The 12,414-nt window shown below is 35.8% G+C and overlaps 1 protein-coding gene across 1 annotated transcript; it reads left to right on the forward strand.

Annotated features, from left to right (window-relative positions):
• The first annotated feature begins 8,169 nt into the window (after window positions 1–8,169).
• Window positions 8,170–12,414, forward strand: LOC131020593 (bicyclo-germacrene synthase-like). The gene is made up of 7 exons (XM_057949507.1): window positions 8,170–8,349; window positions 8,688–8,976; window positions 9,128–9,503; window positions 10,413–10,628; window positions 10,725–10,866; window positions 10,956–11,207; window positions 12,029–12,414. Exons 1-7 carry the CDS (start codon window positions 8,215–8,217, stop codon window positions 12,305–12,307), a joined length of 1,689 nt encoding a protein of 562 aa, XP_057805490.1. The 5' UTR covers window positions 8,170–8,214; the 3' UTR covers window positions 12,308–12,414.

A 12,414-nucleotide genomic window follows, 5' to 3' on the forward strand; every position in this document is an offset into this window, starting at 1 on the left:
ACATGATGAGCGACTACAAGACAACTATCAAGCAGTGTATCAGCCAAGGGAGAGAGATGTCTAGGCCCGTCTGGATGACTCCCGATTTCTGGACTGGACTCCGGGATTACTGGCATCAGCCCGAGGTTGAGGCTGTTTCAACTCGAGCTCGTGCCAACCGGATGTCCGAGCCCGATGGGGAGGGTACAGGGATCAGTAGGCACGTGGGCGGGTCCCAGTCGACTCGTATCCTGCAGCAGTATATGGTATGTAATTAACAAATAATTAAGTATATAAATTAAATTAATATATTGACTAATATAACTTATTTATCTTATATAAATGCATATACAGAGCTTGGATCCTGGTACTCCCCAGGATGCACCGAACTATGCCACCTTCCTCCGCCTCCACACGTACGCCGACGGAAGTTATACGTCGGAGAGAGATGCTAGAATTGACGTAAGTGTTTAAGTTTATTCAAATATTTAGTGAATGTATTTATTTTCTAACAATTATGCATTGTTATGTATGTATTAGGCCGAGGTTCATCGACTGGCCGCTGCCACAGGACGACAGGAGCGGCTAGACGAGGTGTATTTGGAGGTGGTGCAAATTGATAGGTCACGGATCTACGGCGTCGGGAGTGCCGGGCAGAGTCAGGCTAGTAGGGGGTCTATCCGCAGCACGGGCACTTCTGCGGTGTCTCAGCAGCTTTATGAGACACGGATCTCCACGCTGGAGGAGCGATTGGCGGCAGAGCAAGCACAACGCCAACAGATAGAGGAGCGCATGGCGGCAGAGCAAGCAGAACGCCAACAGATGCAGGACCGCGTGGCTCAATTGGAGGCGTTTATGAGGATGTATAATGCTCCGCCACCTCCACACCCTGATGCCGATGATGATGATGATGATGATGATGATGCTTAGACTTATGTTTATGTTTTCAAACAAAATTACATTTGCACTTTCTTTTCAAATTTATGTTTTATTGAACTATATATTTCAAGTGCTTTAATTATTAAAACTATAAATGTTTTATATATTTATGGCAATGATGATGATGATTGCATTTAACATAAACAAATAAATTCAAATCACATTATAATAACCAAATTAAAACACTTTTGGTGTATTAATGTTAAAAAAAAAAATTAATTAATTAATTATTAAATATTAATTAAATATTTTACCGACGATAAAAATAAGGACCGAAACGAACTCGCTCACTAATTAACAACATATTTAAGGTATTATCTCCACATATTCAAAGATTATAATTATATGAGTGAGTATATAGCATTTAAATGAATTAATAGATGTAGATATATCAATAATACGAGTGTTCTGTACTGGTGATCACTCGAAAAGAATTTCAAAGTTAAGCGTGCTTGACACATAGCACAAGCAAGATGGGTGACCCACTGGGAAGTCGGGTCGCCGACTGGGAAGTTCGTCTAAAGTATGCAATACCGTATAAATACGGAAATAAATTGTGGATATACAATATACAATAAAATAAATAAATAAATAAATAAATAAAATAAAATAAAATAAAAAAATAAAATAAAAAACATTACCGTGGGCAAAACGCCGTCGGTAGTTACCGACGGCAATTTCCCCTCGGTAAATACCCGGCCATCCTCCGGCGTGAACCACCGGCCGGCGGTAGATTTTTACCGACGGCGATTCGCCGCCGCTAGTTAGCGGCGGTAATCGCCGTCGGTAGTTTTTCGGCAAGGTCAGCCGGACTCCGGTGGCTCTCTACCGACGGGCAAATAGCCCTCGGTAACTAGCGGCGGTGTCTGCCGCCGCTATTTCTCCGGCTAGGCTCCGCCGTTTAACGGCGACAATTCCGGCGGCATCGCCGCCGTTAACTGCCGACGGCGGATGTTCGCCGCCGTTATTGTCGTTGCCGACGAACCGTTTAGCGGCGGGAGATTGCCGCCGTTATCGCCGCCGGTAACACTATTTACCGGCGGCCGTCTTTTGTTACCGACGGCATTTAGCCGTCGGTAATCAGCGCTTTTTTTGTAGTGATATATCATACCAAACAACATATTATATTTTAAATATATTAATTTAATGCATTCTATCAAATATGATATTAATATGGCAGATAGTAAAAAATATCTCAGTCAAACATATTACACCTTATCTCATACTGCATACCAAACGAGCCCTAAGGGTAAATTCTTTTTTATTATAAATTTTTCATAAAACAAAATAAATATAAAGGTTATTAGCGTCTAAATACACAAATTTTGGGAGTAGTATAATTTTACACATGAACTTTAAAAGGAGTAAAAAAATTCATTACCTTTAATGTTGTAGTAATGTTTATCACAAATTCAACTTTAAAGTTCACGTAATTTTTTACCCATTTCATGTACAATTTTACCACAAATTTAATTTTCGCTCAAATTTAAATTTATGTGGCATTTTAAGAAACATTGATGTGTATTTATCGAATGTTTTAAGAATCAACGTCGTATAGGACATTTTTAAACAACATCGTTTTGAGAGGATTTACTATCACTGCACCTGAAAATCGTAGGGTTTATATAGAGTTCGAATGTTAAAAATTGAATTTGTGGTGAAATTTCTACAACATTAAAATTAACACAAAAACTTGGGTACAACTGGGTGCATCGTACAATCGGGTTGACCCACACCCAGACCCTAACCCGCATTCTGACTTAAATCGCGTGAATGACAGTATTCGATTATACAAATGACACTGCCTATAATTGACATTATTCGGTTATATAAATGACACTGTAACATTTTAAAATGTTATAGTGTCATTTAAAATATTTTAGTGTCATTTATAATCTTATAGTGTTAATTACAGGAAACGTCATTTATATTTTTGAATAGTGTCAAATATACACAATGTCATTTATACGCAGTGTCATTTGTATAACAGAATAGTGTCAATTACAGACAATATCATTTGTATAGCTGAATTTGGGTCAGGATGCAGGTTCCAATCAGATTGAGGATCAGGGTCTGAATGCGAGAGTCAACTAAATTATACGATACATTCCGGTTGTACCCAAGATCACCTCTTAAATTAATGTATTTTTTTTTCTTTCAAAGCTCATGTGCAAAATTAGACTACCCCCAACATTAATATATTTAGATGTCAATAACCCAAAGATAAAAAGAGATGGAAAGATTTGAATGGTCTCCACATTTTTTTTAGAACTATAAGAGATATTTATTGTATAACCTCTACACCACACAAAGGTGGAAAAATATCCACACGTAGGCGAAATCACTACCCACACAAAAGTGGAAAAACTACTCAAACAAATATGAGAAAATTACTCGCACGTATGCGAGATTGAACCCATGAACCTCTCATAAAAGAGAGAGTTTTTAAAAGTCTCAACTTTACCACTTGAACTAAGACCTCGTGACAATTATCTCCACATTTTGTTATATCATATTCTCTCAAATTTAGGAGAGGGGAGGTTACACACTTGCATATACTAATACATGTTAAATAAAAAAGAAGTTTACGCATTTATTCTACCGAATTATATCTTACATACCATATGAAAAAATTAAAATAAAATAATAAAAATATAATATTTTCCACCTTCTCTAATTAAATAGCACGAACCCTATAAAATTGAACTGCCAAGAAGTTTGACCTTTGTGCGATCAGTCACAATTGAGTCCACCAAGTGAACTTTTCTTTCAAGGGATATAAATGAAGGATGCCTTATAGCCAAGTATAGACATACGAGGACCAAACTACTCATTTAAAATTACTACGCGCTCTCATGCCATGCACAACCATAATATATTTTATTATTTTTAAAATTTTAAATTATATAAAAATGACAAAAAATTTTACTCTTAATATTTAATTTAAAATAGTGTATATAACAATATTATTAATTTAATGAGTATAATATTAAATTTAATGATTGTTGTATAACAATTTTCTAAATCATTAATATAACACTCATTAACAAATAACACTAAATCATTAATACAACAAAATTAATAGCCGTCGTAACAATTTTGGGCTATTAAAAGTCCAAACTTATTACTATTAAAATCAATATAAATTTTCTTCTCCAATCTATATATTATTTTAAATTCTAAATTTTTAGATATATAATTATTTTTTTATTTACAAATCCATATTAAAATAAATATAAATTTTCTTCTCCATAATTACATTAAAATTAGGGCAAATTGCATGAAAATACCCCACTTTATACCAAAATCTGGTTTTTTGACAATCTTTTTTTTTTTTGCAAAAATTTCAACTACCTTTCAATTTGTTGCAATGTCCGGCCCGTAAAATTTTCCGGCCAAATTAAATCTGAGTTGACAGTCGGAATGCCAACGTGGCATTAAAAATGCCAAATCACACTCACCTTCCCTCCCACGTCACCCTCCACTCCCACGTCACTCTCTCTCTCTCTTTTCCCCCCATCCCCATTCTCTCTCTCCCCGTCGGCTCTCACCCTCTCTCTCACTTCCTCCATCGCCGCTACTTCCTCCCCGTTTTCTGGGACATCCGCATCTACGACCGCCGCCCCCAAATTCCTTACAACTCGTCGGACCTCCTCCCTCCACCGCCCCAGATACCCAATAACCCCGCTGCCCCCAAATCAGAAATTGAAGAATGAAGAAAAACTTCCAATTCTGGAAAGAAAAAAAAACTTAAAAAAAACGCTCCTAACTCAAGGAAAATCGAGAATTTCAGGGGTGGTCTCAGAGATGTTATCATCATCGACCTTTTTCCCGACGAGGATTTCAAGAAAAATTGAGGTTTCAGGGGTGGTTCGCACCGAGTATGGTTTTTCCCGTCACCGCCTCCCCCACCGCTCAAATACATCATGGAAACGGAGGGGTGGCGTGGGAGAATGCTACCGTCCCCCGGAGGAGCCGAAATAGGGGGCGGCGCTCGGCTAGGGTTCGCAGAGGAGCGACGCTTGGTTAGGGTTCGCAGAGGGGCGACGCTTGTTTAGGGCTTGATGAGGAGCGGCGCTGCTTGGTTAGGGTTTACAGAGGGGCGGCGGTGCCCCAAATACCCTTCAACCCCGTCGCGCCACTTCCTCTGCCCACATCTGCCCAGATTCTCGGGTCTCCCCACATCACCATCTCCGACTCTCCGTTTTCCACCGCACAAATTCTCGGGTCCGCCAGCTTGAGGGCCGACGTTTTCTCAAGCTGAAGAGCGGCGAGCGAGCAAATTAGGGCTCACCCCCTTTTCTCAGGCGGCGGCTCTGGTTTCCATTTGAGCGCCACTACCTGTTTCGTTCTCAGAAGAACGACGACCGGCGATTTGAGAAAAAGAGGGAGCGGGAGAGACGATGGGAGAATTGTTGTCGCTGAAATTGGGTATCTGAAATTTGAGGACTACTGGTGGGGGAGAGAATTGGGAGGGCGGCGTAAACAGGGTACGTGCGGAGAGAGAGAGAGAGAGAGAGAGAGAGAGAGAGAGAGAGAGAGAGAGAGAGACGTAGGAGTGGAGGGTGACGTGGGAGGGGAGGGTGTTTGTGATTTGGCATTTTTAATGCCACGTTGGCATTTCAGCTGCCAACTCAGATTTAATTTGGTCGGAAAATTTAACGGGCTGGACATTACAACAAATTGAAAGGTAATTGAAATTTTTGCAACAAAAAAAAAAATTGTCAAAAAACCAGATTTTGGTATAAAGTTGGGTATTTTCTTGCAATTTGCCCCTAAAATTACTATAGTTTAAAAATATTTTAAATTTAAAATATTAAAATTAAACAATGAAGTAAATTTTTTGAAAGGAAAAAAATGACATCTACTTATTTTTTTCACCAACAAACAAAAAAAAATGAAAAAAATAGTATGGTGTTCAACATTACAGATAAATGAGAGTGGACATAGTTTTTTTAGGCGGAGAGAGAACAAAATTATTTTTTTGACATTTTAAACGATCGTAACTTATTCGTTTTAAATTCTTTTTTAAAATTTTTTTTACATCGAATTAAAGATCTATTTGTAATATTTAATTTAACGTTCATATTGAATATTTTTTTTTCAAGAACAATGATTTTTTTAAAATAATTAAAATGGAAAAAAGAAAAAAGAAGAGAGAGGAAATTTGGTGGAAGAAATTAAGATGAGAGAGAAAAACTTTGATGGTAAAAGAACTCATTTTTTATACTCTCTCCGACCACAAAAAACAGTCCTAATAAGAGATGACACGAGTTTTAATAAAAAGAGTTATTATATTGTGAGTGGAGAAATGGTTCTACTTAAAAGTAGAGTTTATAATTATAATTAATTGTATTGTGAGTGGAGAATAGGGTCCACCATGTGATTAATAGTTTTCAAAATAAGAAATGACCAATTTTTGTAGACATTCCAAAATGGCAAAAAGAAACTATTTTTCGTGAACAGATAAAGTATTATACATAGATATACACATGGTGCATACTGTCAAGATGGAGCTTAGATATTGAAAATGAACGATGAAATTATAATTTTATTCATAAAAAAAAATATTCCCTCCGTCCATGAAAGAACTTCCTAGGAGGGAGTGGCACGGGTTTTAAGAAAAAATATTGTTAAGTGTATTGAGAGTGGATAAAAGGTAGTTGAATGTATTGAGAGTTGTGAAAATGTGTTATGGAGTAATTAATATTGGGAATTGTGAAAAGTGAAAAGTAAGAGGATTATAAGTGGTGGGGTATAGTCCAAAAATAGATAGGAAGTTCTTTTATGGACGTCCCAAAAAAGAAATATAGGAAGTTCTTTCGTGGACGGAGGGAGTACATTCTAAAAAAAATTATCCAAGCAATCGTCGACTCGAGCCCGAGACTTGACTCCGCCCCCTGCATATTGTTAAACAAATCAATGACTCTAACTAAATTCATTTTCTTTATGCTCTTTTATATATATGATTTGTCTCTTAACTAAATTCATTTTCTCTATGCTCTTATATATGATTTGTCTCTAACTAAATTCATTTTCTATATATATATATATATATATATATATATATATATATGTATAAAAGAGGGTTTTTTCTCATTTTTTCTCTCTATCACTAATTTTCTCTCTCTTTTCTTATTATTTATATTTTAATTATCAAATTTGATTCAAAAAAAAATATTCAACATACATCTTAAATTTATGTTCGTGACAAGGTCTTTAATATGATATAAAAATTATTGAAAATTAATTTAAAACAAATAAGTTATGAAAAAAATTAAAATTTAAAATATTTTATTTTCTATGTCTTCATGATTTTTTTATTGTTTTTTCTTTCATTTCTATTAAAATTGAACATACGATTTCTTTTTCCTTTTTGTTTTCTTTTTTTATATTAATTTTATTTTATTTTCTATATTTTAGTTATATATCAATTTTGTATTTTATATTTTAATTATATTAATATTTAATGCAACTAAGAAAAGTAAGATTAAATTTGAAAAGGTAGAATTTACATTAATTTTAATATAAATATATAGATTGGATAATTAGTTATACATCTAAATAACAAAATTTCTTATTTGATTTAAATTTATATTTTTGTAGTTATGATTGCCTACAAACTATTTATATAAATATATTTGCTATTATTTTTTTCAATTAAATTAAATTTTAGGTTGTCATTTATATATATTAAAAATTATATATGTTCTACTTTATCTTTACAATTTAACTACTATGTACTATGCGATAATCATTGAATCTAATACTTCAGATGAAATGACTAAAATGTTCCAGTCAAAATTAATTTAACAATTAAACAAACCAATTTTATATAATACTACTATGCATTACATATCTGCACCACACATTAAACAAGGTAGCAATCACATAGTATGATTTTTCATCTATATTTGGTTAATTAAATATCAATCCGGTCCATATATATTAAACCAGAACCGGCCACCTACCCACAAAGGGCAAGCATAATGTGCTCACCACTGATGTGGCAATTTTAATTTAAAAAGAGAATTATCATATCTTACTCTAATTAAGATTGTCACATCAGTGACGGGTACATTATGCATGTCCACGGTGGATAGGTGATCGGTTCTGTATATTAAACACGTTTAGAGTTGAGGCAGGTGAAATGAAATGAATTTATTGCGCTGTATATTGTTCAAAATTTTAGTTAGTTGAGCTTGGACCAACAAAGGCCGATAAATACCTGCACATTTCTTCAAATCAAACACCAACCATCTTTCACACACACACTAATAAGAAGAAGATTGTAAGATGGAAATATGTTCACAACCCGTTCCTGCAATCAAGAAAAATCATGTGAAGAAGTTAGATGAAATTCGCAAATCCGCGAAATTTCATCCATCCATTTGGGGTGACTACTTCCTACGATATGATTCAGATAAAACGGTAATGCATTTATATAGCTTTATTATTCTTTTTAATATTTTAATATTATATAGCTTTATTATTCTAAGGGTGCTTTGACGGATAAATTTATGTCTTCTCCTTTCTTTTTCAACATTTGATACAAAAGAGAAGCTCGTCATTTTTACTTCCTTATTTTCACTTATTATCACACCAAAAATGGAGGGATAATATGGTGAACTTCTCTTTTGCATCAAATGTTGAAAAAGAAAGGAGACATTTAAAGGGATAAATTTTTGTTGTCCCTCCTTTTTTTTCAATGATAAATCTATCCATCAAAGTAAACGCACCCTAATACTTTTTTGCGCGACAATGGCCAGAAAATCTCCGATGCTGAACGAGAAGAGCTCGCAAAGCAGAAAGAAAAGGTCAGGAAATTGTTAGCACAAACTCCAAACGATTCAACGCGTAAAATGGAACTCATCGATGCTATCCAGCGCCTCGGCGTGGAATATCATTTTCAAAAAGAAATCGAGGAATCCTTGCAATCTATCCATCAAAATTACAAGCAGCAAAACAGCAAAGACAAGGATGATGATCATCTCGATCCCAGCAGCGTGGCTCTTCGTTTTCGTTTGCTTAGACAACAAGGTTACAATGTCACATCCGGTAAGATTAATCCTACAAACTCATCATGGACTGAAACCACCTATTATAGTACTCTTGGTGGGTTGGGTTGGGTTAGGGGGGGCTCCAGCCCACCCTAGCCCCCTCCCCACCAATGCCTGAAAAATGATCGCGACTGACTCCAAATATGCAGATGTGTTCCGTAAATTCATCGACAGCGAAGGAAATCTTGCGGCGTCGTTGCAAGACGACGTGGAAGGTTTGTTGAACTTATACGAGGCGGCGCATCTTGGGACGCACGGAGAAGAAATTCTGGACAGAGCAATAGAGCTGTGTTCCTCTCGTCTTCAAGCAGCGGTGCACCGCTTGACCAATGCTTCTCTCTCAAAACGTGTTGGCGAAGCTCTCGAGACGCCGATTCGCAAGACCCTCACGAGATTTGGTGCCAGAGAGTTCATAGATGTGTACGAGGAAGACGAGTCGCACAGTGAAGCGCTGCTGAGATTCGCGAAATTGGATTTCAATATTGTGCAGAAGATGCACCAGAGGGAGCTGAGCGAGGTTACAAGGTTACCTATTACGTTATTCAATTTAATTAAATTTCTAATATGACAAACGTGACTATGACAAATGACAATTTCGTCGCCCCTGCGTTGTGCAGGGGCGGATCCAATATTTGTCGATAAGGGGAGGGGGGGGGGGGGGGTGCTGAACTTGAAGCTGAGCCAAATTTTTTTGGAGAGTCCGTACAGTTTGTTTTTATGTCTAATTAGAATTTTAATGGACTTATGATTAAAAATCAATCACATAATATAATAAATAGTTGTACTCTTTCTATTGATTCAATAATAGCTACTCCCTCCTTCCCGGTTATCTTGAGACTTTTTCTATGGGCACGAGAATTAAAAAAATTGTGTTTCGTTTGTAGGTGAAAAAGTGAAAATGTGAATAAAGGGTAATGAAATGTCTCAAGATAGGCGAGACGCCCTAAAAGAAAAATGTCTCAAGATAAGTGGGACGGAGAGAGTACATTAGAAGCACATAAAGATCTACACCTATGCATTTTTTTTTATAAATAATCTATATTCTAAAAAAAAAAAAAAACTAATTTTCATTATTATGTTGAAGATTTTTTTTTTCTTTAATTTTTTATTTCTTTTTTGGAGGCTGGGTTGGGCTATGAGCTGGGATATGTAGATATTTAAACTAAATATATTCCGTTGATATAAGAAAATATTTGAACTTGCATTGAACCTGAGCACAATGCAGCCCCTGAGTAGATCCGAGGATCCTCTGCCCCCATGGGATTGGAACCCAGAGCTACAAATTCATTCATTCATTTAACAAAGTAAAGAATCCATCATAAATCTTCACGATCTAAAGACCGAGAATATTTCGTAGTTTATATTATCAAACCAGTTTAATTATCTATTATATATATGTGGTGTATTATATTTATTTGTTCAATTTGATATTAGGTGGTGGTTGAAATTTAATGTGGCGAATGAAATGCCCTATGCAAGAGATCGAATTGCGGAATGCTACCTTTGGGCGATGGGAGTCCTTTCTGAGCCATACTATGCTAGAGCAAGAAAAATATTAGCGAAAGTCCTAAGCATTGCTTCAATTATTGATGACACGTATGAATATGCAACGCTAGATGAACTACAGATTCTAACTGACACAGTTGAACGGTTGGACATCACTTTTAAATTAAATTTTCTCACAATTTTAAAATAAATTAAATTTGATCTAACAAAATGTTTTTCCTTTATTTTCATTTAATTTAGTTGGGATGTTAACGCGACCTTGGAGGAATTACCACGATACGTCCAACTCTGCTATAGAAGCCTTATTGAAACATATACTATTGAAATAGCAGATGAATTGGAAGAAGGAGAAGCATACCGCCTCAAATATGCAATTAAAGACGTACACACATATATATAGTATTAATTTCTTATTCAATAAGTTTTCCACTCCTGTATCTTAATTATAAAGTTTATTAAACTTATTTGCAGATGCAAAAAATGGGGAAGGCATATTTTGACGAGGCGAAATGGTTGTATAATAATAATTATATTCCAAATTTAGACGAGTATTTGAAGGTGGGCCTCATAACTTCTGGTTACATGATGGCATCAACAACTTCTTTGGTGGGTATGGGAGATGAAGTTAGCAAAAAAGATTTCGATTGGATTATAAATGAACCTCTAATTGTTCGAGCAGCATCCTTCATTTGTCGAGTAACGGATGACTCAGTTGGAGATTCGGTATGTGGTATATATATCTATATTTTACTTTTTAGGACTCTTTCGCTTAATCTTGATTTTGCGCATGAATTAAAAATTCTACTTTCATATACATGAATTTTCAATATTTTAATATTCCGCGTGATTGTCAATTTCCGCCGAAACAATGCAATTGTGGCTAGATGAAGTAGAGTAGACGTCCAACCACGTCATTTAGTAACATCGGTCATTTAAGTCATGTAGACATTTGCATCGTCCGCCTCAACATTAATTTGGGGCCAATTGTGTGAAGAATTATAACAATTGAAAGTTGATGCACTTGATGGCATAATTATTTTAAGGGGTATTGGCCTGTAAATACTCGAACTTTTTCCATTTTCTGATTTTGCGCCTCAACTTTAAAATCTGCTTATAAATACCTTGACTTTATATTAATCTTTCTGATTCTGAACCTAACGGTTGTTTACCCTCAAATCGTTGCTGACATGGCAGCCGAATTGACATCCCAAACCCTACAATTACATGTTCTAGATTCCACATTGACAGCAAACTTATTCGCTTCATTCTGCACCTCAAACTTCCCTCTTAATCTGGATGTCATGTCCAGGAACGATTTGAAGGTAAAAAGTCACCGGGTGCAAAAATCAGAATATAAAAATCCAGGTATTTATAGGTAGATTTTAAAATTAGAGTGCAAAACCAGAAAATGAAAAAAGCTGGAGTATTTACATGCCGATACCCCTAATTTTAGTTAACGTACAAATTCAAAATTATTTGAAAATTCATGTATTTAGACGGCACAAGGCATGATTTTGATGTGACGCCACTTTCTCGACACGCAGTTCGAGCAGAAACCCACGTCTACACTGGGCTACATGAAACAATATGGTGTGTCGGAGGAGGAAGCTCGTGTTCAACTTAAACTGCAACTGAAGAATGCATGGAAAGATATAAACCAAGAATGCCTTGAGCCAACACCGGCATCGATGCCAATCCTCATGCGCGTCGTCAATCTTGCTCGCGTCATACACCTTCTCTATTCACACGCCGATTGCTATACCGATCCCAACAATTCCAAGGAATTCGTGAAGAAGATGTTTATTGAGCCCCTCACAATTTGAAGATCATGAAACTCAGAGGAATTATTAAGTAATTGCATTTCAATAAAGGATAAATGGACTTTCTAGAATAAATTAATTAATAAAGCCTTGAAAAAATTTGTGCTGTC

Source organism: Salvia miltiorrhiza, chromosome 4, assembly GCF_028751815.1.
Source record: "Salvia miltiorrhiza cultivar Shanhuang (shh) chromosome 4, IMPLAD_Smil_shh, whole genome shotgun sequence".
In the NCBI taxonomy this organism is placed as follows: domain Eukaryota; kingdom Viridiplantae; phylum Streptophyta; class Magnoliopsida; order Lamiales; family Lamiaceae; genus Salvia; species Salvia miltiorrhiza.